We start from the raw sequence: 27,814 nt of genomic DNA, 5'->3' as shown, positions 1-27,814 counted from the left end.
GCAAAGCCCAGCTTTCATACTGTACATCCGAATCACGGCAACATAGCAGGGCTCACACTGTCACCAGAACAGGGCTAGTGTCTCTGAGCTGGAGTCTACACAAAGCCTTTAAAACAGAAAGAGCAGAGATTACAGATTAAGAGCGACACGGCAGCTTTCAGCATATGGGGAATAGTTCTCTTTTTTTATTTGTATTCCTTCAGAGGTGCATAGAAACACATGCCTACATGATACAATATATTAACATCATCACCATAGACTCACAGTTTATACAGTTTCATTAACAGTTACTGTACTGTACCATACAATCCTATACCTCTTAATGGTGTGTGGCGTCTCCCCCCAGAAGAACATACAGAGATGTTGTGGGGGAAGCAGCGTTACAGATAAATACAATAGAAAAAATAATCTCTGTTTATCTCATATAGCACTATAGTTACTGTAATAGCAGATTACAATGCATTTGTGGCAAGATTAGACGAAGTTTATAACATACGCATAGACCTAACATACTGTGCTACATATGACTGTGCTTTATTTACAGGTTGCACTTCCTAATTTAAACGCGGGGCTTTACGTTGGTAAATGGAACTAAGAGTCTGTTCTGCTTCTTAAACATAAGGCAACTATGGCACACTATATACTGAAAGAAATCCAGAAAGGCTATAGGATTGTCTCTCTTTTTCAAGAGAGCATACACTAAATCATTGCTGTAACACAAAAACCTTGTATGTCCATTTTTTTGGACATAATTTGAATCTGGCCGTCGTTCTTTGCATTATGTCGATGAACCAATAGAAATGCTCCAGAAAATAGAATCTTTGCATTGAATTCCATTGAAAGCTTTCATTGAAAGGAAAAGGCTTTTTCCTTCTCCTGTTAAGTTGACATTTGGGAGGTTTTTGCGTGACAGCAACCATATACTTCTGTCCATGTGTTCGAATATGGAGGACGTATCGATCACATTCACTTCTCAGAAAACATAAATTTTTTTTCTCCATTACATGACAGTAGGCACAACTGGGGCAGATTATAGCATGTTTACCCATGAAGGAGGTTTAGGTAGTCCACTTAGGTAACACACACATACACACACACAGTGACACATACACACTCACACAGACCACAATGGTGCTTGGTCCCCTTTCAACCAGTGACATTGCAAATGGTCCTAGAAAAAACGAACGTGAGTTATGATACAAGCTTATTTTGTAGGGAACCGATCGGTGGAGGTTTCGCTTGTAGCCATTAAACCCAGAGCGATTCTACACTCTTTAATGGAGGGGTATCAAATACATTTTTTATTCCTTAAATAACCCATTTTTCAAAAAAGTAAGAGAAATTAATCAAAATTCCTTTGGGAGCTTCTAAGCTTTCAAGAAACAAAAGGCTTCTTAGAAGCACCTTCTTCAATTCCAGTGTGTTTTGCAGGGCCCAGTGAGCAGCTCTGCTGTCTCTCTAGCAGGGCTGTGGTATGATGCTGATCAGACACAGGCCTGCTCCGACTGTTATGCTGTCTTCAAAACAAAGCCGAGCTCCCAATTTGTAACGTAAGGAGGGCGATCATTTCTAGACGTAGATCAATGTGATACAATTACCAACACACAGCTTCTATTGTAATTCCACGTCACGCCTCGTGAGTTTGTGTTTGCATTTTTGACAACACACCTCTGATATGTGACAGTGTACACCTCGGAAAACGTGCATAAGGTCCTGAAGATCAAAAGGAAATATTGCTCATGTGGAACAATGCGATGCTGTTAGCGACACTGGGCCTTAATTATCCACAGATAATTACACAGTTTTTTTACCAGGATTCTGACCTTTACCAGTGTTTTCTGATTTGGGATTTGTTCCGTTTACGAGACAGTGGGATCCATCACTATACAAGCATAGCTGTGAACAATTCTACAGTTACAAAGCACATCATGAATCTGACCTAGACGTTTTGTCTGACACGTAGACTCAAGAACAAATTGACAAAAATTCTAAGGAAGACATTGGTGAACGAGGCCCAACGTGAGAAGCCACTTCGGATAAGACATCACAGAGTATGTTCAAATTAATACATAGCCTACACCAATGTTATGCCTGATCTGACATATGGCAGGTTTGACATATAGAGAGCTAGGTCATGCAAAGACATGCTGAGATGCATGAGGACGAGTAGATGTATGTGAAAAGACCATCAAAAGCATTACATATACTTTTAGCAGACGAGTGACCATTGTCCATTATGAGAAGGGAACATAACGAATGGCTGTGATGGCTAAAAGAAAGAGTGACCCTCTCCCCCCTCTCCCGTCACTGCTGAAGAGGTCCGGAGGCTCCATCATCATGGTGCACATGGTGCTTCAGGTCAAGGTAGTTACTTCAGGCTGGCTATAGCTGGCTGCAGTAGTGAGGGCATCTTTGCAGGTCTCTGCAACAAAGATAAGAAAAAGACGAGAGAGCACAGTAAATACAGTCATATTCAAACTGGATTAGTTTATCAGGGAGATCTCTACTGTGATAAAACCCTCACATCCTGACAGCAATACGGTTACAGCAGGACCAGAGTGAGTTTCTACTGGGTCGTATTTTCTTTGTGTCACGCCATATACGACTCATTTACTGTAAACCGGAACCCTTTGCAGGCCAGTGTTTTCTAATGAACAGACTACGAAAAGAACTCCAAGTCCCTACAAGTATTAGGGGATCACGTGACACTCAACACCACCAATCACTGTTCTGTCTCATGTTTCTGGTTTTCAGAGTACTAACAGTTTTCAGCTGTCTATGTTGCCTGACCAGACAGTCCTTAAAATAAGGGTGCTACAAAGTGTTCTCAATTGGTGCCATAGAGAAACCACTTTTGGTTCCATAAGGAACCATGTTTGTAATAGAGATGTGTGAGTGTGAAGAACACTCAAGGGCTTTTTTAACAATAAAAAATAGGTTCTTTATGGAACCAAAAGTGGTTCTTCTATGGCATCAATTAAGAACACTTTGCAGTACCTTTATTTTTAAGCATGTTTGTAACCTTTGTTTGTTTTGTTCTTTACCTTGTGAAGTATTACTACTGTTTTCCAGCAACATACCAAATGGTTGGTTTTGTTTTGCTATCTGACTGTTTTTACCATGTTTGTATTTTTACTTAGCTTAGTTTTCGGTTCTAGTCTTGGCTCTTGGCTGTTAATTATTTGCTGTCTTGGTGTAGATCTCGACTTTTATAGTGATCTATCCGGTTCCTTGCCTGTTTTTTTTGTGATTGCAATCTTCAAGCCTTAGACTGAACCTTTTTCCGCAGGCAGCTGACTACATTCAGTAGCGTTACCCTATGAACCCAGATGATTGTGTCTAATATAATCATACAATCATTATATCTAGAAAACTAAAGCTGACGGCATTGCATACACAGATCTATTAGCCACCAAAGCACATTATTAATTATTATATCATTTAAACATAGAGACATCATTTATCTCTCCAATACTTCAAAAAAAGGTGTTTAGAAGAAAAATGTCCCTCAAAGGTTCCTGAAAGCACCTGTGAAGGAATTTTATTTTATATTGTGATCCTATGACTCCTATGTAACCATTGCTAAAGTAATGGTCTCTAAGCAGCTTATTTGTGTGAGTACAAGTAGCAGAATGTTCTAAGAAGTATATATAACAGCGATAACAGGAAACATCTGAATAAGACGTTCCCCCTTCCTTGCGGTTGGGCCTGAAGTAGTATCAGCTTAAGATAGAGAGCGCACCTCCCTGTTGTGTTGCAAACGCTTGATATGTAACCATATAAGATAATTTACTCAGCGCTCAGCAACAAAGTATTAACCAATCACATCGTTTAGTACCATACAAGGTAAGGAACCAACGACCAGAGCTTAACTTATATACGAATGGAGATGAGACAGGATTCACTCTGAGCACTGTATGTGTATGACCCTCAATCCTCAAGCCTCGACTGCTTTATTCCAACACACCTTACGAGGTTCCTCCACAGTTTCAAATTGAGGAATTTCCAGACATTCCTCAAGGATCTTAGTCTTAAACAGTGTAGTGGAGATCTTATGAACTAGTTTGAAGAAGAAAGTTTGACTCGGGATTTCCCCTGGACGCTCTCCAGTCAACATGTGGTTTTGTTCAGTTCCATCACAAGCTCACCTGATTTAACATCATTAAGCTTTGATTTACCAAAACAGGTGTACAACTGTTATTTACAACTGTAAATAATACCAGACTCCAATGAGGAGAGCTCTAGAGATAACAAACATAGTGATGTAAAAGCATCCATTTGGTATTAATATTATTTGTATTTATTCTATTATTAATTTTTACTGAGTAAATAAATACTTCCTGATGAGATGTTTGCAAGATCTAATTTTTAAGTCGCATCTCATTGATAAACAAACGGATGTCACATTTCCCAAATCACACAACAATAGCTCTGTCTCCAAACCATTTACTTAGTCTGGAAAGTAAAAAGGTTCCAGACAGAGCTTAACACCAGAATAGACTCCCTCCCTAGATCTTGAAAGAGGTCTCAAGGTTTTTGCAGCAGGTCAAACCCTCTATATGAGGTCAGAACCTAGGTCAGAGCAGCTGTAATGTCCCTGCATATTTGTATTACAGCAACCCCAATGTCATTCCTAAACAATTTGATATGCTGGAGATAACTGCAAAATTCTGTTTGTAAAACTGAACAGCGCTCTAGAGTCTACCAGCCCAGATGCATTCAAATAAGAATGTACACAGAGATACACTCCTGCTCTCTGGTGCACAGCTGATTTAAACCAGACCACCTCTGGCCCTTGCAGACAGTGCACAGGCTCCCGCAACACAGAAGTGATCCAGAGAAAGGCCTTGAGGTTCACCCGTGCCGCTTATGAAGGCCAATTAGCAGCAATTAAAATGGAGATGTCACTCGAGACCAGAAGCACGTCTGCAACTCACGCTGCTGCCGTGCCTGCTGATGATGTGTTTCAGAGGTAGCTGACTGCTCTGCCACATCATTACGCTCCCATCAGAAAGGAGGCAGCCTGAAACCGCCAGCGCTGCTCAAATGCACATGCTAATCAGGCACGCTATTTATGGGTAAAAAGCAGCTTTCTGCAAGACATGGCTGTGACATACGAGCACTTCCTGAGTTTTTACACTTTGAAAAGGGGGAGCAATTATATTTGCAGGGCCTTTGCTTCCTAAAGATCAAGTGGAAAATGTGACAAACTGAAATAAAACAAGACTAAACAACTAGAATCATTATAGAAATAACCCAAACAGTGCAATATAATCTGGAATTAGATGCATACTTATAGGCTTATGAAGTACTGTACACAGTTGGCCAATATCAGACAGCTAGAGCTAAGAATAAACCTTAATTAATAAGGCAGTGTCAGATGTTTAGATGGGAACTTGAGCTGCAAATCCCCTAAAATCCTCCCAGATTACTTTTTCATATTATAACAGAAAAAGACTATTACTATGTAGCAATAATGATGTACAGTTTCAAGAACAAGTAAGTGAACTCTTTGAAAGTACCAAGATTTCTGTATTGATTATTTATAAAATCTGGTCCAATCTAAATGAACTAATATATAGCAATTATAACCGTTGTACTGTTCATGTCTTTTGTTGAGCACATTGAGTAAATACACACAAAGCAAGCTAGCAAGTGAACCACTGAAATGAGCAACCTGTAGATCCGCCATCTAAAACGTTTCCTGTGGCTGCAAATAAGATTTGCAAACACTGAAGAGCAAATTTAGACCATTTCTTATTGCAGATATGTTACAGGTCATTAATATATCTGGAGTGCCTTGCATGCACAGCATGTCATCAGATAGAGTCAGGGCTTTAACTTGGCTATTCCAAAACACACATCTTATTTTTTATTATTTATTTCAAATTTTACCCCATTCTGTAGCCAATATGGAAGGCCAATTACCTAATCCCTGTTCATGTGAACTTTCCCTATCACTGGCAATGCACCCAACAATAGGGGCGTGCAGGCTAGCAAGTCTTCTCCAACACATGTGAAGCTAGCCATTACCTCTTCTGCTTGGATACAACAGGCACCTGTGCTGACCAACACCACACTAGGAATGATGTGGGGAGGTAGTGCCATCAACCCACCCCTGAGAGAGCAAGGCCAATTGTGCTCTCTTTGACTTTGGCTGCTGATGGCAAGCAGCATTACCCAGGAATAGAACAAGCAATCCTTGAATCAAAGTGGCATCATCACTGGACCACTCTGAGCCATCTTTTTCCTTTTCAACACTTCTTTAGTTGATTTCCTGGTGTGCTTTGGGTCATTCTCTTGTTGCATCACCCAGTGTCTCTTCAGCTTGTAGTCATGGACTGCTGCCCTTACATTCTCCTGTAAAGTGTTTAAACACACCTTTAAATTCACTGTTCCATCAATGATTTCAAGGCTTCCAGGCAGCAAAAGCAACCTCAAACCTTGACACATCTTTGATGCCAACGCTGAAAGCTTTTATTCAGTCACCTATGCTGTAGGTAAATCGCTCTGATATTGACTGACAATTGAACCTGATTGAACCTGTTTGGATACACAAAAACAGAACGCTGAAGATGTTTTTCTCAGTTTCACTGCATTTAATGGACCTGAAGGCCTTTCTTAGTATAGATCTGTAAATTTGGCAATTGCATGTCTAATGACAGAACAGCATCCAAAGGTCTGGTCATGGAGTCAGTGCCCTTAATCGCTGTTCATTTTCTGACAAGGCCACAGCTGCCACCACTGCTGCCGTCCAGTCTTCTATCGATTCTCCAAGTGCATCTGTCTCAGCACTGGCAGGGGAAATTACACAGCCTTTCAAACAGACCAGAAATCAACCGTCACAGCATGTCTGAACAGGTTTCTCGGCCTTTGCTTGAGTCTTCTATGAAAGGGGAGGAACCACAACATAACATCAGTATGGTTGGATAAGATGTTATTCAGATTCTGCTGAAGCACTGTTTCAAGTCAAAAACACTAAATATTGTAATGGGCGGATGCCAATATGCACCTTAGACCCTGTATGTAAGCCACACTTTAATTCTTCACTTCTTTAAACAAAAAGCTGCTGGTGTTGTCTGAACAATGGGCTGACAACCCCAGAGTCCAGACTTTAACATTGTTGAATGTGTTTGGATTACTCAGATGGTAAAAAGCAGAAAAACTACACTTTTTAGGGTGTTAGACCCTATTTTAGACCCTAATTAGACCCTACGGGGCTCCACAAAATATGCTAAAGAAAATGAAAAAACTTCTCCATATCTTCAGTTGCTAAAGCACAAATGCCAGCAGATCTGACCACACAGCCTCTAAATTCACATTTTGCGTTGTCATGTCACATTACATGAAAAATGTCACTATACTGGCCTCTTTATTACAGTGCAAGGCCAAGATATCACCAATGCACTGCCTGTCTGGACTTATATAAATGTTTATGCATCATCCCTGCACACCATCACGCCTTTCTTCCAAAGTCAGGTTTTAAGATCTCCTAATGACACTCTATACATCATGTTTTATAACATTCCAACTTTCTGCATGTTTTCAGACTAGTCCTTCTTAACAAACACAAATGGTGTGAAAACACCAGTCTGGGAACATTTGGTCGGCTTCATTTATCAAGTTTTTGATCCTCTTTTGCCAATCTACAGATGGGGCCTGCAGGGTGAAATATTCTTTCAAAACTTATTTTCCCTAAAAAATGTGCCCACCACATAACAAGTTCACATTCCCTAAAGGGCATCTTCAGTTCTGAAAAGTAAATACTAGCCAGCACATCACATTTTGGTCTGGGCACTCGTAGCAATTGCTCATGGCAATTCTTTTTTTATAGAGGTATAAATCAGCATATAGTTTAGCAGTGGCTTGTTTTCCTGGGATGTACATTAACTTTCGATAAGAACCACATTTAACAGCTGATGGAACTTCCAGACTTTTGAGTGAGGTCAGTGATGCTGTCTTGGACTCTCAGCCAATTCTTATATATAAATGTAAGCAGTTGTACCACTTGAGAGCCCCTGGAAACTCAATTCGTATGATATTTGATATATGATAACACAAGATAAACAAATTATCTTGAAGTAATTGAAGTAATTAAAGTAATTACTTAAAATAATGCTTTTTTACTTTTAATTAAAACAATAAAAGTACTTTTTGATAAAAGCTGACCAGTTATATCCCTGTTCCACTCATGATGACTAACCTCTTATTGACACTCTCAGAATCAACTTTATTCTATATAGACCTTAGTCTACATAATCTGCAGTTGTATTTATGCATACTTGTAAAAAACAGGGCTGCATTTTTTGTATTCAAGCCCCACATTTGCATTACATTATAAAATATGCAGTTATCATTCCACCCTGGACTAGTCAGGAATCTATAAGTTCCAAAATATTAAATGGATAAGATGTTATTTATTTGTGCTAAACAAACCTATTTTATTGCACTATTTTGTTCTTTCTTCCGGTGTTTAACCCTGGCAGGCAGCACCCAAGTTACTGTACGCCTCATCTGTGATGTGGTCTGGTTGCTGTACCTGCGCAGTCAGCGGGATCAGCTCCACAAGAGAAGTCTCCAGAGGTCAGAAGAAAGCAAGTGCCCTCTTTCTTGCCCTTGTCTCGGTTTCGTGAGCGGCGTAGGGACCACCTCTCACTGGGGGAAAGAGGCTGGGTCAGGCTGCAGCCCTCCTCATCTGACAGAGCCGCATTAGCATCCCCATTCTGCTTTGAGTCTGATAGGAAAACAAAGAAGAAAAGGGCACAGGTTGTCAGTGCTAATGTTTATGCTGCTTATCAAGAGAAAGGGGATTTAGTTCAGTTTCATTAATAATCCTGAAATGGTCTGTATGTAAAATACCATGTCAATTTTATTTATTAAATGTCCAGTCAAAACAGCCATTAAGTTCATTTCCAGCAGATAATTGGGTAGATACACATTTTAAGGTATATAGTATAATTCACTTGCAAAAGGAAGGAGAAAGTTGATGAAAAATAAGTGGAATAAAACCAAGACTAAAATTAAAGTTACAGAAATAATTATACACAGAATATAGAGACGATTCAGAGAAAAGGGGACTCCTAGCAACCATGCCAGACCTGTCAGACCTTTAAAACTATCCCTCTTAGATGAGCTTTTATCTTTCATTTTTCATTTCCAACAAATCCATGCGTTTCAGTCCATCCTTCCAATGTGAGAAAACAAGTCAATGCTAGGATGTAGAGCTCATCGAGAAGACAAACAAAAAGCTGCTGGTGTTGTCTGAACAATGGGCTGACAACCCCAGAGTCCAGACCTTAACATTGTTGAATGTGTTTGGATTACTCGGATGGTAAAAAGCAAAAAAACAACACTTTTTTCGGTGTTGAAAAAAACGAAAGAAGAAAACTCTGTTATGAAGTTATGAAACTTTCATAACTACAGTGCTATTAAAATTAAAATCATAGGCCCTACAATTGAACCCTGTGGAACCCTTGGATTGTAAAAAAGGTGTTGAAAAATCAAATAAACTCCAGAAGAAAAGAATTGAAGCTCTAATAAATGTAAAGAGTGGACACACTAAATACTGAAATACTTGCTATTGTTTTTAATTGTTGAGGCTTCTATATACTCTACTCTATATACTGTACTCCATATAAGCTGTATTGACTGTAAATTAAATAAATGAAGGACGGACCTTTGTAAAAGTCTGCAAGTATCTATTTCTATCGCTCATTCTAATATCAAAAATTTACCTGAGCGGTTCCTCACAATGTTCTCCTCAGGTGCAAGCGGACATGTGTCACTTTGCGTGCTGTTCCTGTGCGAGTTGCTCTCTGATTTTCCGAATGATGCCGAGTCCAGCACCGCATCAGGGTTGGGGAGGTGCCTCTTTTTCTTCTTTGGCAGCTTCTGTTTGGCCATGGCCAGGGAGTAGTACATTCCGAAATTGTTCACAATAACAGGGACAGGCATTGCGATGGTCAGCACACCCGCTATCGCACACAGAGCCCCAACCATCATACCCAGCCAGGTCTGAGGGAACATGTCCCCATACCCCAGGGTTGTCATGGTGACCACTGCCCACCAGAAGCTGATTGGAATGTTCTTAAAATGAGTGTGATTGCTGCCACGAGGGTCAGTTGGGTTAGCGCCAATGCGCTCAGCGTAGTAGATCATGGTGGCAAAGATGAGGACACCAAGGGCAAGGAAGATAATGAGGAGGCAGAACTCATTAACGCTGGCTCGCAGGGTGTGGCCAAGCACCCTCAACCCCACGAAATGTCTAGTCAACTTGAAGATCCGCAGAATCCGCACGAAACGCACCACACGCAAGAACCCAAGCACATCCGTGGCAGCTTTGGAAGAGAGTCCGCTCAGACTCAACTCTAGGTAGAAGGGCAGAATGGCCACAAAGTCAATGATGTTTAGAAGGTTCTTAATGAAGACGAGCTTGTTAGGACAGCAGATGATGCGTACTAGGAACTCGAAGGTAAACCACACCACACAGATGCCCTCTACTAGGGTGAGCACAGGCTTGGTCACCACTTCTAGTGTGACCACCACTTTCGTGGTGTTGCCATCAGGAATCTCCTCAGTACGGTTCTGGAGGTCATTGAAGGCCTCGTGGGTCTCCAGACAGAAGTTGGTGATGGACACCAGAATGAAAAAGAGAGATACAAAGGCAACGATCTGTAAGACACAAAAACACAAAGTTTGCAGATTAGAGAAGTCACATCTGGATCAAGAGGGTTATTACATGTCCACCTAAAGAAAATAGAAGTTCTGCATAATTAAGATACTGATTAACATACTGATTTGATCTGAACTCATATTCCATTACTACAACTGTGTAGAAACCTGTCACCCAAGTTTTTATATGTAATGCTGATTTAACAAATGATTAAAATTCTGCCTTACAAAAACATCTGTGGTTTTAAAAAATACATTTTATGTCCAAATGAATAAATGCATTCAGCTACTTTAACTTGTGCCCATTGCCAATACAGATGTGCAAATGCACAGGCACAGCTTGTTTAGTCCCTATAGAAAAGTACTGCCAATTGAATAGGACTCTCTGGAACAGATAAACATAAACCTATTGGCACCATGTCTAATGCCAGATATATGAGGTGGGGTGGTGTTCAGCTAAACTCTATAACACGCTTTTTTGCTAAATACTATCAAATCCTGACAACAGTGTTGCAAAATCTACAGAAAGCCTTCCCTGGATAAACTTGTTTAATACTTTTGATTTCAGAAGAAACAATTTATGAACAGGTGTCCCAATACCTTTGGCCATATAGTATGTTTTAGGTCAAAACTGTAAATGAGTAAATAAGGAATTAGGCAATGTATATAATACTTTTTTTTTATGCTTTAATTATAAGCATTTAGACATTAAATGCATCAGATGTCTAGTTCCTGTCATCCCCTCCCCCCCAACTGTAAACAACTCTGACTTGGTAGCTTCTGTTCAAAACCATTACTGTGTTATTTTTTTATTGTCAAATCATTTATTAGCAAAAATAGGAAAACATCTTCCACAGAACTATCTCTCGAGGTAAACTAATCAAAGCAATGACACGCACTGAGCCATGCTGTGTGGAAAACAATTCTCTGTAAGCTCAAACAATTACAGCCTCTGTAGGTTAGTCAGGCACAGCAGGAAGGCCTTCAGTTCAGTTCAACAGCAACAGTAATAATAAGACAAAGAGACGCAAAAAATAAAGATGCACACAACAGATGGCATCAAAGTGGCCTCTCTTTTTAATGCTAATCACCAGGTGAATACCCCGGCTATGGAAAGTTTCTGGCAAAATTAGCAGAAAAAAACATGGAGGTCTACTGGTGTAGCCTATAGTTAGCATTGCTGGAATGATTGCAATTTTGAAGCTGTGGTTATTGACTTAAAGTCTTTTAAGTCAATAACCACAGAGTCTTTAGGCTCTTTAAAAATGCTGTATGATAGTAATGAGGGTGTTTCATTAAACAAATGAGCATTTATGTGCAACCACTGGTATGACCATGCCACCAAAAGCCATCACAAATAATCATACACCACACAGAATCCTCCTCGGACTTGCACCCCAGAGACTTCACTCAGACTCACACCCTAGAGACTCGGCGTTGGCTTGCAAATAGAGACTCAGATGTGTATCCCTGAGACTTAACTCAGACTCACAGCTAGTAACTCAAGACACAACCTGGCCTTACATCCAAAGACCTTACTCTTGGCTTAGACTCGTAACCATAGTCTTGAGACTTGACTCAGACTAGAAACCAGAGACTCAATCCTTGACTCAGACTCGCAACCAGAGACTTAATACTTGACTAGGACTCGCAACCAGAGATTCAAGACTCGACTCAGACTCACAACCAGAGGCTCAAGATTTGACTCAGACTCGCAACCAAAACTCAAGATATAACCTGGCCTCACACCCAAAGACTTTACACTCAGCTCAGACTCGTAACCAGAGACTCAAGACTTGATTCAGACTCTGAACCAGAGACTCAAGACTTGACCCTGCCTTGCATTCAGAGACTATACACTCAACTCAGACTCGTACCCCCAAGACTCAACTCAGACACACAACCCAGAGACTTGAGACTCAACTTGGACTCGCAACAAGCGAAACAAGACTCGAATTAGACTTGCATCTGAGACTCAAGACTTGACCCTGCCTTGCATCCACAAACTATATGTTCAACTCAAGACTCGCACCTCAGAAGCCTGACTTTACCCCCTTGAATTTGTCCTCTAAAGACTCACTCAGATTCGCTACCAGGGGCTTAACTCTGGGACTAGCATCCTAAAATACTTGACTTAAATTAACAGAGACTTGACTCAGCCTCACACCCAGAGACTTAAGACTTGACCCCTAGACACTGACATGTAGTGCAAGACAGAAGTCATGTGACTGAACACACAGATATACCTAAGTGCAAGCGGAAACAAGGAAGTGATCGAATGCTACACTATGAAGAAATACACGGGTAATTTACTCGACATTGAAAAAGTATTCATTGGGTTTACTGTACACCTGTAAACTGTTGGCACACAAGAGCAAGATAATCTGAATTAGAAAGAAATGAGAGACTGGGGCTTTAAAAGCTGTAAAAGCCAAAAAACAAATAAAAGGCCCACAGACTAAGCGTATTTAATGCTATTGTGTCTGTCAAGCTAACACCAGTAGGCTGATGGTTTCAGGAAATAGCACCCATTACTCATCCCTAACTAGGTTAGCATGCTGTGGCTATCTCTCTGAATGAATGTTAGCTGGATCAGAGACAACAAAATGCATCCTGAAGGAAGAGAGGAGTGCAGGAAGAGAAAAAGAGAGACGGAGTGAATGAATGGAGAAGGGGGGAGAAAGAGAACAAGTGGAGAGGCTATGGCAAAGACACCACGCTTGTGCTTCACAGTAGGGGACGTGTCCTCGTAATGAGAGCGACAGGCCCGTGGGCACCACATGGCGCTTGATGCGATCAGGTTTGTTTGTGTTTACACATGTCCTCAGCTCAAACCCCTAATTGATAATCATGGTGACAGAAGCACTTTAAATCAGTTGAGTTTTACAGCCCCAGCAACTAAGTACCAACAGCCTTGATTCAGCCTGATTCTGGGTTTGCTTTGAAACAGAAAGCCCAATAGAGCATCCATCATCCTGCTATTGACCATGTCATGCAGACAATGCCTGCACCTCTATTCTTCCTCTCTCGGCAGCTGTCTAAATATACGCTCCTGCCCTACACACTCAGAAGCTTCTGTATTGTGTTTTAGCATTCAGAAGTTCCAGTTTCACATTTTATCCACATCCTAATATATAATCTAATTTAGGTAAGGATGTTTTAGAAGAATCGCAACTGTTAACTGGTACTTATTATTAATGTATCAAGCCATTCATTATAATAATAAGATAACATGCAGTTAAGCAGACCTCAGACCTATTGGAAACATTTCAGTCTGCAAGTGTGGAATTTTAACTTTTATCTTGGAAAGGTTGGGAAAAAGCCAGGTCTCATTAGTTGTAATTTTGTAGCCTAACAAAATGTATTAGTTTCACTTCAGGTTTGCTAGTGACCTATAATCCAGATATAAAGTTATGTTGTTCAGATATTCTTTAATTCTTAAACATGACAGATAAGCAGATATACTATATAACAATGGCATAAAATATGAAATATAGCCTTTTTAATAAACAGCCAGGTTGATTTTTAAGAAGAAATTAAACAGTGAGAATAAAAAGAGGCTAAAGAAAAACGATACACAGTAAAAACAAATAGAAAACACAAATAAAATCATAACGGGGTGATTCCCCAACCTAACTTAAACTAAACCTAACCTAACTAAAAAGCACTTACTATTTAAGACCTTTAAATTAGAGCTACCCTAACCCCACTCTTTCACCCAATGGAAGAATATTTATCATTGAATATTTACACAACATAAAGGACAAGAAGTGATACAAAAAGATACAAAAAATGACAAAAAGAGATTTAGTACCAACATCAACAGTATTTTAAATACCATTCGTAATTTAATAAATGTCCTCAAATTGTGTTTTGGGGTATTTTTATAACAAAACAATGCTATATAATACACTCAATTTGAAATGTAGCCATATTTGCAATTATATTATAATTATATTGCCATTTGTAAACATATAAATCTGTGCTGAAATTGGAACTAAGAATGATGATGACAAGGTTCAATTTGACTGCCAACAAGAATCTAGTAATTTGGATTGGAAAACAGGCTTACAACATCTCTACAACAATCCTTTCGGAGCTTCTGGCAGTAATGTGCTGTACTCTCTGCCATGACTAGATAAACAATGAAGGAACCACACGTAGGCTCTAATGAGAAAATGGACAGTAGTGACATCAAACAGTTCTCACATTTCAGTAAGTGTAATGTGTAACACCATTATCCGAACCTCGCACTGATTGGGCTAAAAACAACCTAAATGATGTTTACAGTTGTTAAAAGAGCTCAAAATACATTCTGCACATCTGCTTGGGTTATCAGATATGCTGTTGTATAAATCCCTAGAAAACAGACGTGCTATGGACAGTCCTGTCAGAAATAACCAAACGTTTATAGTAGACTGGGTATTAATTAAATTTTTACTTAATGCACATTGAGCACGATAAATGGCTTGTTAAAGGAGTCATGAACTACTACTACTACAACCACTGATGGTGCAGTTCATTTCACTGATGAACTTCACCATCAGTGGGGGGGGGGGGGGGGGGGGCAAATGGGTGCTAGGCTAAAAGTTAACCCAGCTGAACACCTACAATCTTTTCAGCTAGTTACCTGCACATCACGTCCAGAAGACACCATCAGGACAGCAACACTATGTGTTCATGTTACAGGGCGACTAGGCTAGGCTACGCTAGGATATGCTATGTTATGTGGCCCCTGTGAGCTATCAAACAACATTGTTTTCGTTTGCAAATTATATAAGGAAAATCAGCGTGTTTCATTCTAAGGTAAAGTAACAGGGTTGTAAATAGCTGCATTTTGGCATTTTTTGACCCAACCTAAGTGACATACTTGCTATTTATACATCAAGTATCAATTTAAAATAATCAATAAATGCATTCTACAGTATCTTTAAATTAACTTAATCATACTGTCACTTGACTAGGATAACATAAACGTGTGTATACGATCAAGTCACAAAAACACCATAAAAAATACAGCAGCAGTAGGCCAGAGTATGCAGCTGTTATCGCAGAAAAGCTTCTCTACACATACAGACACACGATGCCTGGTCAAGGTCGACATGTCCAGATGTTTCTAATCTGGGCTCAGTCATCAATACCCGGACTAGCAGAAGCGCGCGCACACACACACACACACACACACACACAAGAAAAATGCCCAGAGCAGGGACTGACAGACACACCACCCTATGTGTCCCTGTGTGTGTGGGCGCAGCTGCACATGCTGTCTCTCATGCCAGCTGTTCATTATTCCAGCCCTGTACCTCACTCTGCCGCTGATCACACAGGGATATTACTCAGCAGGTTATGCACCTGTTGCTCATTCTGTGATTCCTGCTCCCATTAACAAGCCTGCCTCTGCCTGGGTTAGTCTTCTTAAAGAATACATACAGACAAATGAAAGGAAAATAAATGAGCAGTGAAACACAACACGGGCAGATGCTTCCAGGGAGATTTACTGCATGATGCAATTAAGGCATGGCTAAAAATGCTGAGCAGGCCCAGCTGACCTCGACTGTGGATCATGATGGCAACAAATGATCTGTGTAACTTTGAGAGAAGTTTCATATAATGCTGGGGCACAGAGGGCAGGGTTTCCACAGAACCCTTGGCTAAAGTGACATCTGCACTTAAGACCTGTGAGCAAAACAGAAGAGCAGCTGTTCCTCAGGTGACCAAGAATCCCAGGACGGGATCAGACTGTCAACAAGGACACTCCATTCCCAACTGCTCTGCATTAACCTTTCATTACCCCTCATGAAGCACATTTGGGAGTTCAGTGATGTAAAAGCCACAGGCACTGCTCAACAGAGATGTAGAGAAAAGTCATGTACAGTTAGATGAGCCATCCTTTACCGTATTCTCCATAAGCAAACAAGCTAATTGTACAGTGTTAGCAACATAGATAGGGTCAGGTCCATAAGTATTAACTCAATTTATATAGTCTCAAAAGTCAAGTCAAGTCAAGTCAGATTTATTTGTACAGCGTTTTTTACAACTGTTGTCATCACAAAGCAGCTTTACATAATTAGTAAAAAATAAAAGACAGAGACAAAAAGAAGAAAAAAAAGTAATTGGACAATTGACTGATAAATTGACTGAATGGTGACCTGTTTCCATATTAGTTCATGACAAATTAAGGAGCCCAAATGTCTGCAGTTGATTGCAGAAGTATAGGATTGGTATTTAGGGAACACCCTTTTACTTGTTGATGCAAGTACAAGAGGCCATCCTTTAGACTGAAAAATTGAAGCAAACCTATCAGAGAAATGGCAGGAATGGCAAAATTAACAATTTGGTACATTCTAAATGAAAAGGAATACACTGGCGAGCTCAGCAGCAGCAAAGGCCTGGAAAACCGCAGACGACAACTAAAGTAGAAGAACAAAGAATTCTTAGTGAAAAAAAGCCCCTTTACAAAATCTAGTCAAGTCAAGAACACTCTTGAGGAGGTAGGCGTATATTGTCAAAGTCTACAATCAAGAGACGCCTTCATGAATTTCACTACAATAAGGCTTATAAGTATTATTGACATGAGGGTTGTGGATGAAACCACTGGCAGTTAACACAAATCAGCATCACTGCTGGGAGTTTTAAAGGTAAATTCCACGTAATTGAAGTCAGTGAAAACATGTATTACATGTTAATGAATACAGTAGAGTATTCTGAAGTGTAGAACGCAATTCAGCTCAGTCAAGCTTTGTCTGTTAGCCTTCCTGAACCAGTGTTTCACATTCCTTCAAGACAGTTGAAGCCATTAGACTTTTATCAATTATTGGGGGAAATAAATTAGCTAAACATGTCCTCAAATTTAACTTTTTGCCTGCAGCGAGCAAAGGTTGCTGTATGTCATGAAAAGGACACATTTCCAATTGTTAAGCAGCTTGTGTTGCAGCCAGTGGCACAAGAAACATTTCACTGGTAGAGGGAAAAATACATTTAATTAACTACCAAATGTGATTCAGAAGAGTAAAAAAATCCACAATTAAGAAATGAAAGACTCTTAGCCTGCTACGAAAGATGTGCCAAAGGAGGTGTTTCTAAGTATTGACAATGCAGGATGTCCAAACTTCTGCTTTCTGACATTTTTGTTAAGGATAAAAAATCTTGCTTCCTGTTATATTAAAGTGTCATTTTTTTTAAATCATGCAATCTCTTACATGCTTAGCTATTCACACTAGGAAACTAATTGTGCCCCCCAGTCCAACCCGTGCCAGCATCAGCCGCTACCGATCCAATCTTTGTGTTTGTATAAATAATACAGCCGCACAGTTTAGCTAAGCTGAGCTGCTAATACATACTGAAATAAACTCACTTTATTTTAGTAACAGTTTCTATAATGAGACATTCTGGACTGATATATGCAGTTTAGTGGAGATCTCCTATACTACTGTACTACTGTCAAAGACACTTAGCTTAAGTCATTAGACAAAGCTTACTCATTTTTTATTTATTTTGTTGAAGTTACTGGTGGTATAATATCATTTCAGTGTGTGGCAGCCTTACTTTGCACGTGCCAAAATTCATAGCTTGACTCGTTATGGCCTTACTTATGGACTCGTTATTATCCAGTGACATCTGGGAGGAAAGTGTAAACATTAGAAACTGTATCAGGTTTGGAACAGTTCTGTTTATCACAGGGTGCGATAGCAGCTATCACGGCTAAAGATCCCATAGTCAAATCCAATTTAGGCCTACAGTTCGTAATATGAGCATCCCTGATACATCTTAGCAGTGCTAAAACGTTTACTTCTCTGAGGATTCTATGTGCAAAATTCATTACCAGTAAACCTTTTTTTTTCCATTGTACGGACAATAGAGCATGTTTCCATGCGCTACGTAAAGCCATTGCAACAGGTGTGTGTTTTAATGGACATAAAAATGCCCTATACATGCAGCCTAAAGCAGTGGGAGGAGCCTAAACAGCAGCTGCAGAGCTTCAAGCCTGGGGGCGGGGCCGCCACCCGCAGCACTACGTTTATCTAACCGCCAAATGGTTTATACCACCGCTAAACAGACAGTGGGGGAGCTGCCTACAGCCCTTTCCAAAGCACTTTGGGAATGATGGTGACAAACATCTGGCACAGCAAGAAGACGCCATCATCGTGCTCATAAAAGGCTCCTGCAAGGACTAATTATAACATACAGTACACAAAGGGCTGTGCATGGTTCTGTCTGAGTGTGTGTGTACGTGTGTGTGTGTGTGTGTGTGTGTGTGTGTGTGTGTGTGTGTGTGTGTGTGTATGCCCATACATAAAGATAAGTGTAAGACATATGGGATCGCTGCGCATATACTTGTCTGCAGACACATCTGTGGACCTACCAGTCTTCGCCACTGTGTACTATTTCACACAGAGAGTTACCATGACGTTAAGTTTACAATTAAAAAGGACGTTTTTTAAACGATGTCATTTGGTTTGAACCCTTGCCAGCAGTAGCAGCAGCTTTCCAATAGGGTGTGTTTCAAATCCAAGACTTGGTCTGTACAGTTTATTCTATCAAAACCAATGTTAGGTCCACCATATTTAAAGGGGGCATATTTTATATGTATATTTTATATGTGATGTCAGAAAAAGCAATGCATCTATATATTTGCCTATTTAATGTAGTCATGTAGCTTCACCCATTCACACTGAAGTTATAAAGAGTGTAGACATAAGTGGATTTGCGGGTAAAAACCTATAATATACAACAATAGTTGAGATAATGTCCAACACATTAATGCTTCTAAACGCAATAGATCTGTAATAAGGTTTTGGCCTAAAGTAACTTTTGAAATACGTTGATAGCGGAGGGGTACACACAGGTGTTGTAAGGTAAAAAAATATATATATATATGTGTACAAAAGGAAACTTCATCATTGACACACAAGACTGTACTTCAGCACTGTCTAAAAGCCATTTCTGCTCTGAAGCTTCTGCAGAGTTCAAGCAGGTTAAAGGAGCCCAACATTTCTTCATGCTTGATGCTGGAACCTCCACATGAGCACTCCAAATGGTGCCTTTTAACAGCTATGCACTAATGTTTTCTCTAACGACCTAAGTGGCTGTTAATGACTAGAAATGGACTTATAGTATACCATGCATTGCTGCCTGTTCCTCTTACACTGCTGTCTACGTAAATGAGAGCACATTCAACCCCCATGTTCCCCTGGGTGCCAAAAAGCACTCGGACATGCTGTCCGGATGGGAGGAGTGGATGTTGTGCCCCAATGCAAACAGAAAGCTCGCTATGTGGTCATATAGATCAGACCATAGCTTTCAGATTCTGTCCTCTACTGTCCACCATTATATGTGTTTCACTGCAGTCTATAGCGTAGCGAGCAGGATTTTACACGAATGACCATGAAGCGACTGTTCATGTTTTTTTTTTGTGTGTGTGTGTTTTTTTTTCATCTCAAAGAAGCAAATACAGCATTTGGTGTTGGCAACTACAGTGGCTGCCGTTCAAATGGCCTTCAGAAAAGCAGGCTGGAACAGTCAAAGAGAGCTGCCACGTTCATTTGTATTTATAACAGATGAAAGCAGCTTTGATGCCAACAAATGAAATGCAACAGGCTGGTTCATTCTTTCATTCTGCGGCGAGCAGACACCTGGCTCAGGATCATTTCAGCAAGACATACGAACAGCAAACAGAGCAGCCAATAGGAGAGTGCTCCTTATGCTGTAGCCAATTACCCAGCCGGTGATTAATTACTGCTCGGTCAAGCCATGAACACAATAATAATGAGGTAAGGCTAAAACAAGAGCAACAACACACACAAACAACCGTGTAGTTTCAGTGTCAGTTTCTCAAGCGGCAGAACCAGCTATCAAAGTGGATGAAATTCTCATGCTATAGAATGTCCAATTAAAATCACATCACGGCTAAAAGTGTGGGAATAACTTCTGGAGCAATGGCGTTAACTGTACCTCTAAATCACAGACAGGCAAATAGACAAACAAATATGATGCTCAATGTAATGAACATAGACAAGCACTGAAAAAAGGGAGGATTGGGAGATCCGCTGGCTGGAGGCAAGAGTGCGCTACCGCAGTGGTGTAAATGGTTGAGTTTTAAACACAAATGTGCAAAAAAAAAAAAAATCAGTGAATAGACGATCCTTTAAAGAACAAATGAAGCCACACACCATGCACTCAAAAAAACAACATATATAGTAAATTATGTAATTCAATAAATGATAAAATAATGATATAATATATAGTAAACTTTGCACTTTAAAAAATACTGAAAGCGCTACGTCACCAACATTTAAACAGTGTAAAAAATTGAAATGTACAAAAAAGCATCAAATATTTTTAAACCGTTATCAGTTCTTCCTAAAACCACTTTTTGGTATCATGTAGTTTGCATTTTTGCCTGTTTTGAATGTCATCACTTTTGGGAAATTGAATTGGTTAAATACTGTAGATATGGCTCCTCTACCCTGATGAACCCAGACAGTTCAGTACGTGCAGCTTTGGTTCTTCTTGTCTGTTTCATTGGTTCTGTAAAGGTAAACTTAATGGAAAACTGTACTGATCTTGGCATAGTTAAATAATGCATTAGTGTCATACTGTGAACCTCAAACACAGTTGAACCTTAAAACTGTTACGCAATAGTCTTGACTCATTATGTTTCCTTACATCCAGCCCACAAGTGAAAACTGCCCCAGGGTTAAATGGTTTTTTAAATGTTTACAAGGCTCCAGTAACTCTAGGAGAATATGGCAGTGAGGCTAAAAAGGCCAAAAGATAACGCTCAAACAACCAAAGAAGGGGAAAGCACAGACCAGATGACAAATCACTTCAGGGAGTGGCTAAAAATGCTCAAAGGCTAAAAACTAAAGCTGAGCCCACCAGAGAAGGGACAACTATAGGTAAAGCAAGTGTCAGAGGGCATAGGATGTGTCCAGGGGGACAGGATGTGTCACGACACCAGAAACCAGCCAACAAAAGCAGTACTTTTTTTCTACTTTAAGTCACAAAACCATAATACCATAATAGTTTTAACAGTTTGTTGAAACAACAGGCTTTTATCGGAGTCTGGGCATTTCCGCCCCAGCCAACGTCACATACTTACTATCTACACAGCAGTGCACAACTTAAAATGCTCAATAAGTTAAGTTCTTTTTTTTTCTTTTTGGTTTACCACTACCTTCTACCTTATATAAATAACAATAAATGTTTTGCAAAATTAAGCAAGAATATAGTAAAGTAAAGCTTTTTAAATATATTTTAATCCAAACCAATATTCTTTCAAAATGTCCTCTATTGAGAAACCCAACCGACAACGTCTTTTCACCTTCCTCCCTCAACGTGTGAGAGTGTGTGTCTCTTTCTCTCTCCCCCCTTTCCCCCTCTCTCTCGTCTGATTTACGACACTTCTTACAGACTGATTAACCTTCTGAATTCTGCTTCTAACAGCATTAGTCAGCCTGGGAAGCAGCTATTCAAGAAACATGAGCCCTCTGGCCCATAATGCACCAGAAATGAACAGGAGAGGGCCAGAGACCGCAGGTGGCAAAGCAAACAGACAAACAGACTTGACCAGGGCAGGATCCGCCGTACATCTGTTCCATGGCATTCCTGAGACGTTAGAATGTGCTGGGTTTTATATACAGTATCATAAGAGATTGTATCATAATCAGTGAGCTTGCTCTCTCTCTCTCTCTCCCTCTCTCTCATTACTTGTTTTTCAAGAGGGCTCAACCCTACTGCAGACTGCCATGCTTGCTCACATGATGTCCATCTGAATTAATTAGGGGAAGAGAAACAGAGGGGAGGGAGTGATTGCAAAGTAACAGTGCAAATGTACGTGTGTTAAGGTGAAGCAGCGCTGAGTGAGGAGCACTGCGGGATGAGATGCGGGACGGGTCGTGTTTAATGTGTTTTAAACGCTTCCGATGACTAGTTCCCATCACCCCATCTAGAATTCTGACTCGTTTCTCTATTTTGAAGCATTTCACACCAAACCACTCTGAATGACTTTGTTGAATTGTTGAATTCTAACAATTGAATTATTTTAACATTTAGAAAATTTGGTGAATTTTTCCTATAACTATAAAAAATTACCAACTGTTATTATTCAGTATTTTAAGTTGTTATTTGATGTTAAAATAGTAAGTGTGTGACTTACTATGGCTGTGAAGGAAAAAGCTCAGATCCCATTTACAACCCTGTTATTTTGCCTCCAAATGAAATTCCAAATGCCTCCAAATGTTTTTCCTTTTATGAAGGGCTTTTGAGGAAAAAGGATAAGCTCTGCTAACAGTGGCTGGTTTATATCACCACAGTGGCCCACACCAGCATACCATAGCCAAGCCAAGTCTAGCCTAACATAGCATAGCATATCTTAGCTTTTAAAGCAGCGTTTTGCGATAATTGGCATTTCTTGCTCCTGGGCTCCCTCTACAGTGGTGGCGCTTTAAGCCTTTTTTGCATTTCTGGACAAGCTGGGAAATACAGAACTAGCATTTGAAGTAAAAGAAGCATGCTGGCTGTCATGGTGGAGTATTTTGACAGTATTTTATACAAATATGTTTTCCCATGCATTGTCCTGCCTGCCGCTTCACCAGAGTTACATATTGTAGTTAATAGCGTGCTGAGCCCAGAGTAGCAAAGATACGGTGTAGCGCTGCACTTCCTATTACAGGACAGTGGAGAATGTATATGATTTTGAATCTATTATTTGAATTAATAAATGCTACGTAATGTTGCTTTAAGACTGTAACTGTAAGATTTTTTCTCAACTTACTCCCAAATCTTACTGGATAGTGTTGTCGGTTCTTTTGATGGGTAAAGAGATTGTACTGGGGTCTGACATGGTTAGCTTTTAGCTTTATTGAGCAGTGCTTCACCTGGTCAGATTTTATTTTCTTTAGCCTCACTTCTATGTTCTCCCAAAGTAGCTGTTTCATTTAGTCTCTAAGAGCTTTTGCTAGTGGGCTGGGTGTGTGAACATTCTGAAGGTGTAAATGAAATGACATTTTAGTAACAGTTTTGGGACTTTGAATTTGCCTATTTTTACAGCTCTGTTTTCCTCTGTTTTGTTTTTGAATGAAGGAATCCTGATGATGTAGGTTAATAAAAACTGTGCATTTTAGTGGTTAAGCCCCTAAGAAAGGGTTAAAACCCTGAGAGATCTATTATTTCAATTACCAGCTCTCATACAGAGGAAAAGACATTTCCTGTTTAAAATAGATTATCCAAAATGCCAAACTGTCCGTAGTACAATCAATTTGAATGCTCAATAAAAAGCTTTTTAACTCAAGCCTGGTCTAATTCTTTTTGTCTCTCATGCACTGGCTCACACCAATGCAATGCAATTTGATGCAACTGAATCCAACCTTGAAATTTGCCTCCGTGCGTTCGGCGTCTTTGACGAGACTCCATTAGTTGTAACCAAAACAGAAATACGCACAAACAGTTGAGCATGCTAATAGCCCACGGGAAATCAGATCCTGGGACCAAAAAACCTCAAACGGTAATGAAGATTTTACACGCAATTACACAAATGCATAAGAAATAGCTTCATAGGAGGCGCCAGAAATGGCACCTGCCCCTTGCTGAGTCTTAAAATAGTACTCATAATATTATTCATGACTGATGTTCATTTGAGAGACATAGCCTGTGGTAGGTGTTCTCAGTATCGGTCGAACTGAGAAGCTGAGCAGTGTCCGACTGAACTGTCTGTCTGTGTGTGGCCGGAGATTACACTAATGTGGTGCGAACTGCACTGAGAGACCTCAGACTGAAATAGGATTTAGGATATTACTAAACACAGGAAAATGTGTTGCGGTGTTGCTAATGCGTGGAGTGTGCAGAACGTACAGCAGGGCTGTAGAGACACAGGCCAAACTGAGAGACACAGTGGCAGTGATTTACATTACAACAGTGGCTTTAGAGTCCTTTGTGTGTGACAGCTCTGGCTTGTCTCAATCTGATAGACTCTGAGGTGTCCACACAGACACATACAGGCACTACAGGACCTATCTCTCTCTCTCTCTGTCACAGCTGCTCTTTGCAGGCATATGAATACCCGTGACACTATCTCAGCACAAAGTCGATCGGCGAGGTGGAAAGTCTTTAATTTACCACAGGGGAGCTCTGTGCTCCAGCCTAAGGCCAGAGTAATGGCTTCTCCCCAGCACTCCTGCCTCACCTTTTAGATCACAGAACAAAAAGCAATCACTCTCACAAAAAAAAAAGATTTTTTTGGCTGTATAAAATGTTCTATGAGTCAACATTGTAGAAGCACCTGTGTGTTACAGTGAAAATCTGTGCATTGCTATATTATGAAGCTCATATATCTGTACCATATAAACCTATATATATATATATATATATATGTGTGTGTGTGTGTGTGTGTGTGTGTGTGTATAAACCTGAGCAGTATGAATATGTTAGTTACCATATGAATATGTGCAGTATGAGTACTACTTATACATCTCTCTGCAGTATGAATCTGTGCATTATAATGAATCTCTGTGAAGAGTAATTCTTTGTCATTACATTGTGAATCTCTGCAGCATGCAACTATGTGTAAAAATCTCTGTGTAGCAGGAATATGTGTATTATTATAATATGACATTTTAAAATATGAATCTGTGTAACATGAATCTCTGTGCAGTATGATCTGTGCATTATTATAATATGACTCTATGCAGTGTGAATCTATGTGTAATATGAATCTCTGTGCAGTATGATGTGTGCATTATTATAATATGACTCTATGCAGTTTGAATCTATGTGTAATATGAATCTCTGTGCAGTATGATCTGTGCATTATTATAATATGACTCTATGCAGTTTGAATCTATGTGTAATATGAATCTCTGTGCAGTATGATGTGTGCATTATTATAATATGACTCTATGCAGTTTGAATTTATGTGTAATATGAATCTCTGTGCAGTATGATCTGTGCATTATTATAATATGACTCTATGCAGTTTGAATCTATGTGTAATATGAATCTCTGTGCAGTATGATGTGTGCATTATTATAATATGACTCTATGCAGTATGATCTGTGCATTATTATAATATGACTCTATGCAGTTTGAATCTATGTGTAATATAAATCTCTGTGCAGTACGAATCTGTGCATTGTATAAATCTTTGTGCAATATGAATCTATGAATATGTACATTCATATAATAAGAATGTTTGTGGCTTATTAACCTGTGTATTACAGACAATATGACTATGAAATATGAATCTGTGTATTACTTACAGTATGAATATGTGTGCATTGCTGTGTTTTACGTATAATATGAATCTCTTTTCTTGAAATATACATATCTATGCTTTACTTTGAAACCTATATAATGTTATATATGAATCTCTGTGCTGCTTTAGGGACGGTTGATTCTAGGCAGCTCACGGTGCAACTGTGTGTAATCTGATTTTTACAGCTGCGCGCCCTGTGTGTGACAGCTCATCTGTCTCTGTGCCTGCTTTCCGTCCAGCTGCTGTAAATAGTTTGGTGCTGAACCGTGTTTCCATTAAAGTGCGGTGCTTTCGTATTTGGTCATTACGCACAGCACAAAGCCATATCTGACCACTCCGTCTGCGAGACAGGCATTACTTCTAAAGGTAACCTGCCTGTTTTACGCCCTTATTAGTCTACCATGCCGTTGTGGCACCTGTTGCTCGCGCGCGTAACGGGAACTTCTCCCACGGTTTGGTCACTCAGAACTGGCCTTTTCTGGATCGGTTTCGGTCACTGTCTTACCCTGGCCGCTCGGGAGCTGTACGGGTCCTCGAAAAGAGCCCATATCTTAGGCTGACAGGAGGCGAAGCGGCCGCGCGCGCGCTCGGGCGCGTCCTCAATGCCCAGGCGCTCGTCGTCGTCGGCGTCGGTGTCTGGCTCGGGCGGCTCGAAGATGTCGAGCGCCTCCTCGGCGTCGCGGTGCTGCCGGTACGTCATCCAGCAGCACGGCTCCACGTCCGTCTCATCGATGCCCCAGAAGGCGAGCTCCTCCTCGAAGAGCGGCCCGCACACGTCGGCCGGGCAGTGCAGCTTGCCCGTGCGGTAGTAGTTGAGCACGTAGGCGAAGATGGCCGGGTGGCGGTCGAAGAAGAACTCGTTGGTGGTGGTGGTAGTGGTGGTGACAGTGGCGGTGGTCGTGGTGGTGGAGGTGGTGGTGGTGGTGGCGGAGGCGCGCGCTCCCGCGGCGTCCCCACCCCGCGCGTCCGGCTCGGCGAGCCACGCGAGCCGCGTGCCCGGCAGGCTCCTAAGCGTGCTCTTGTACGTCTCGTGGCGCGTTCCGCCCACGTTGAGGATGATCTTGTCCGAGTCCTCGGCCCTGGCCATCTCTTCCTTCAGACATGTTTTGGACGGAGGTTTGTTGCCCGACTTGCGTCCGCGGTACGACGAAACACACACCGAGCTGATCATAGATTTGGACGGGCGGGCCGCTGGCCGATGGCGAAACGGGTGCGCTTACCAACGTCTATCATCTGCACGATGAGCGAGAGGAGCCACGCGATGGACGCGCCGCGACGAGCGTCAGCATGGTGCGATCACCACGACCACATGGGTGCCGGAGGCCTTGGGGGACATGTCACAAACCACCTGATGCTTTTCCAGTCGACTGCAACCAAACCACACCAGAGGACAGGTGCTGGAAACGGGTGGAGAGCTGTGCGCTTTCCCAGCTGTTGGTCTACAATTTCAAGCTGTCCTTCCAGGCGCTTAGCATCAAAGGTCCATGTTTCACCACCTTCAGCGCAAAAGCCCCATCATACAGTTTTACGCACCCTGGAGAGAGCACAGGCACGAGAGAGCGTCAAAGTTAGATATGCATCGTCATATGTCAAAACCAGCCTTCGACTTATTTCGAGTATTTTCAGAGCTGCCACCAGCTGCCAACTTTATGAAGAACCCTCACCTCAGCTGCGCTCGCATCTCGAAGTGTTAAAGAGCGCAGGCGTCTCCACACACACACACAAACACACACACACGCACCCGTACAGTGAGAACGTCGTCAACGCTGCTAAGAAAAATCCATCCTGTTTTCCGGATCGGGAAAGCTGGCAGAGGACGAGACGATGGCAGTTTGTTGGGAAAAGATCTGTTGCATCTCCTGAAGTATCCTCCCTCAGCTCAGTCAGGCG

At 40.9% G+C, this 27,814-nt stretch overlaps 1 protein-coding gene across 1 annotated transcript; it reads right to left on the bottom strand.

Annotated features, from left to right (window-relative positions):
• Nucleotides 1-155: 155 nt before the first annotated feature.
• kcnc4 (potassium voltage-gated channel, Shaw-related subfamily, member 4) lies at nucleotides 156-27,814 on the bottom strand. The gene is made up of 5 exons (XM_072681785.1): nucleotides 27,589-27,814; nucleotides 26,430-27,458; nucleotides 9,735-10,671; nucleotides 8,540-8,734; nucleotides 156-2,422 (listed from the first exon to the last, which is right to left on the bottom strand). The coding sequence occupies exons 2-5, from the start codon at nucleotides 27,093-27,095 to the stop codon at nucleotides 2,355-2,357; spliced, it is 1,866 nt and encodes a 621-aa protein (XP_072537886.1). The 5' UTR covers nucleotides 27,096-27,458; nucleotides 27,589-27,814; the 3' UTR covers nucleotides 156-2,354.

Source organism: Salminus brasiliensis, chromosome 6 (assembly GCF_030463535.1).
Source record: "Salminus brasiliensis chromosome 6, fSalBra1.hap2, whole genome shotgun sequence".
Taxonomy (NCBI): domain Eukaryota; kingdom Metazoa; phylum Chordata; class Actinopteri; order Characiformes; family Bryconidae; genus Salminus; species Salminus brasiliensis.
The sequence above is the reverse complement of the archived record's forward strand: the minus strand, read 5'-3'. Positions and strand labels throughout refer to the sequence as shown.

Excerpts from the sequence above, each read along its gene's own strand:
- kcnc4 (XM_072681785.1), bottom strand. The coding sequence starts at position 27,095 with ATGATCAGCTCGGTGTGTGTTTCGTCGTACCGCGGACGCAAGTCGGGC. Across the intron at positions 10,672-26,429 it reads ACAGCTCCCGAGCGGCCAGG|ATCGTTGCCTTTGTATCTCT; the intron begins GTAAGACAGTGA and ends TGTGTCTTACAG. Across the intron at positions 2,423-8,539 it reads TGATCCCGCTGACTGCGCAG|AGACCTGCAAAGATGCCCTC; the intron begins GTACAGCAACCA and ends TCTTTGTTGCAG.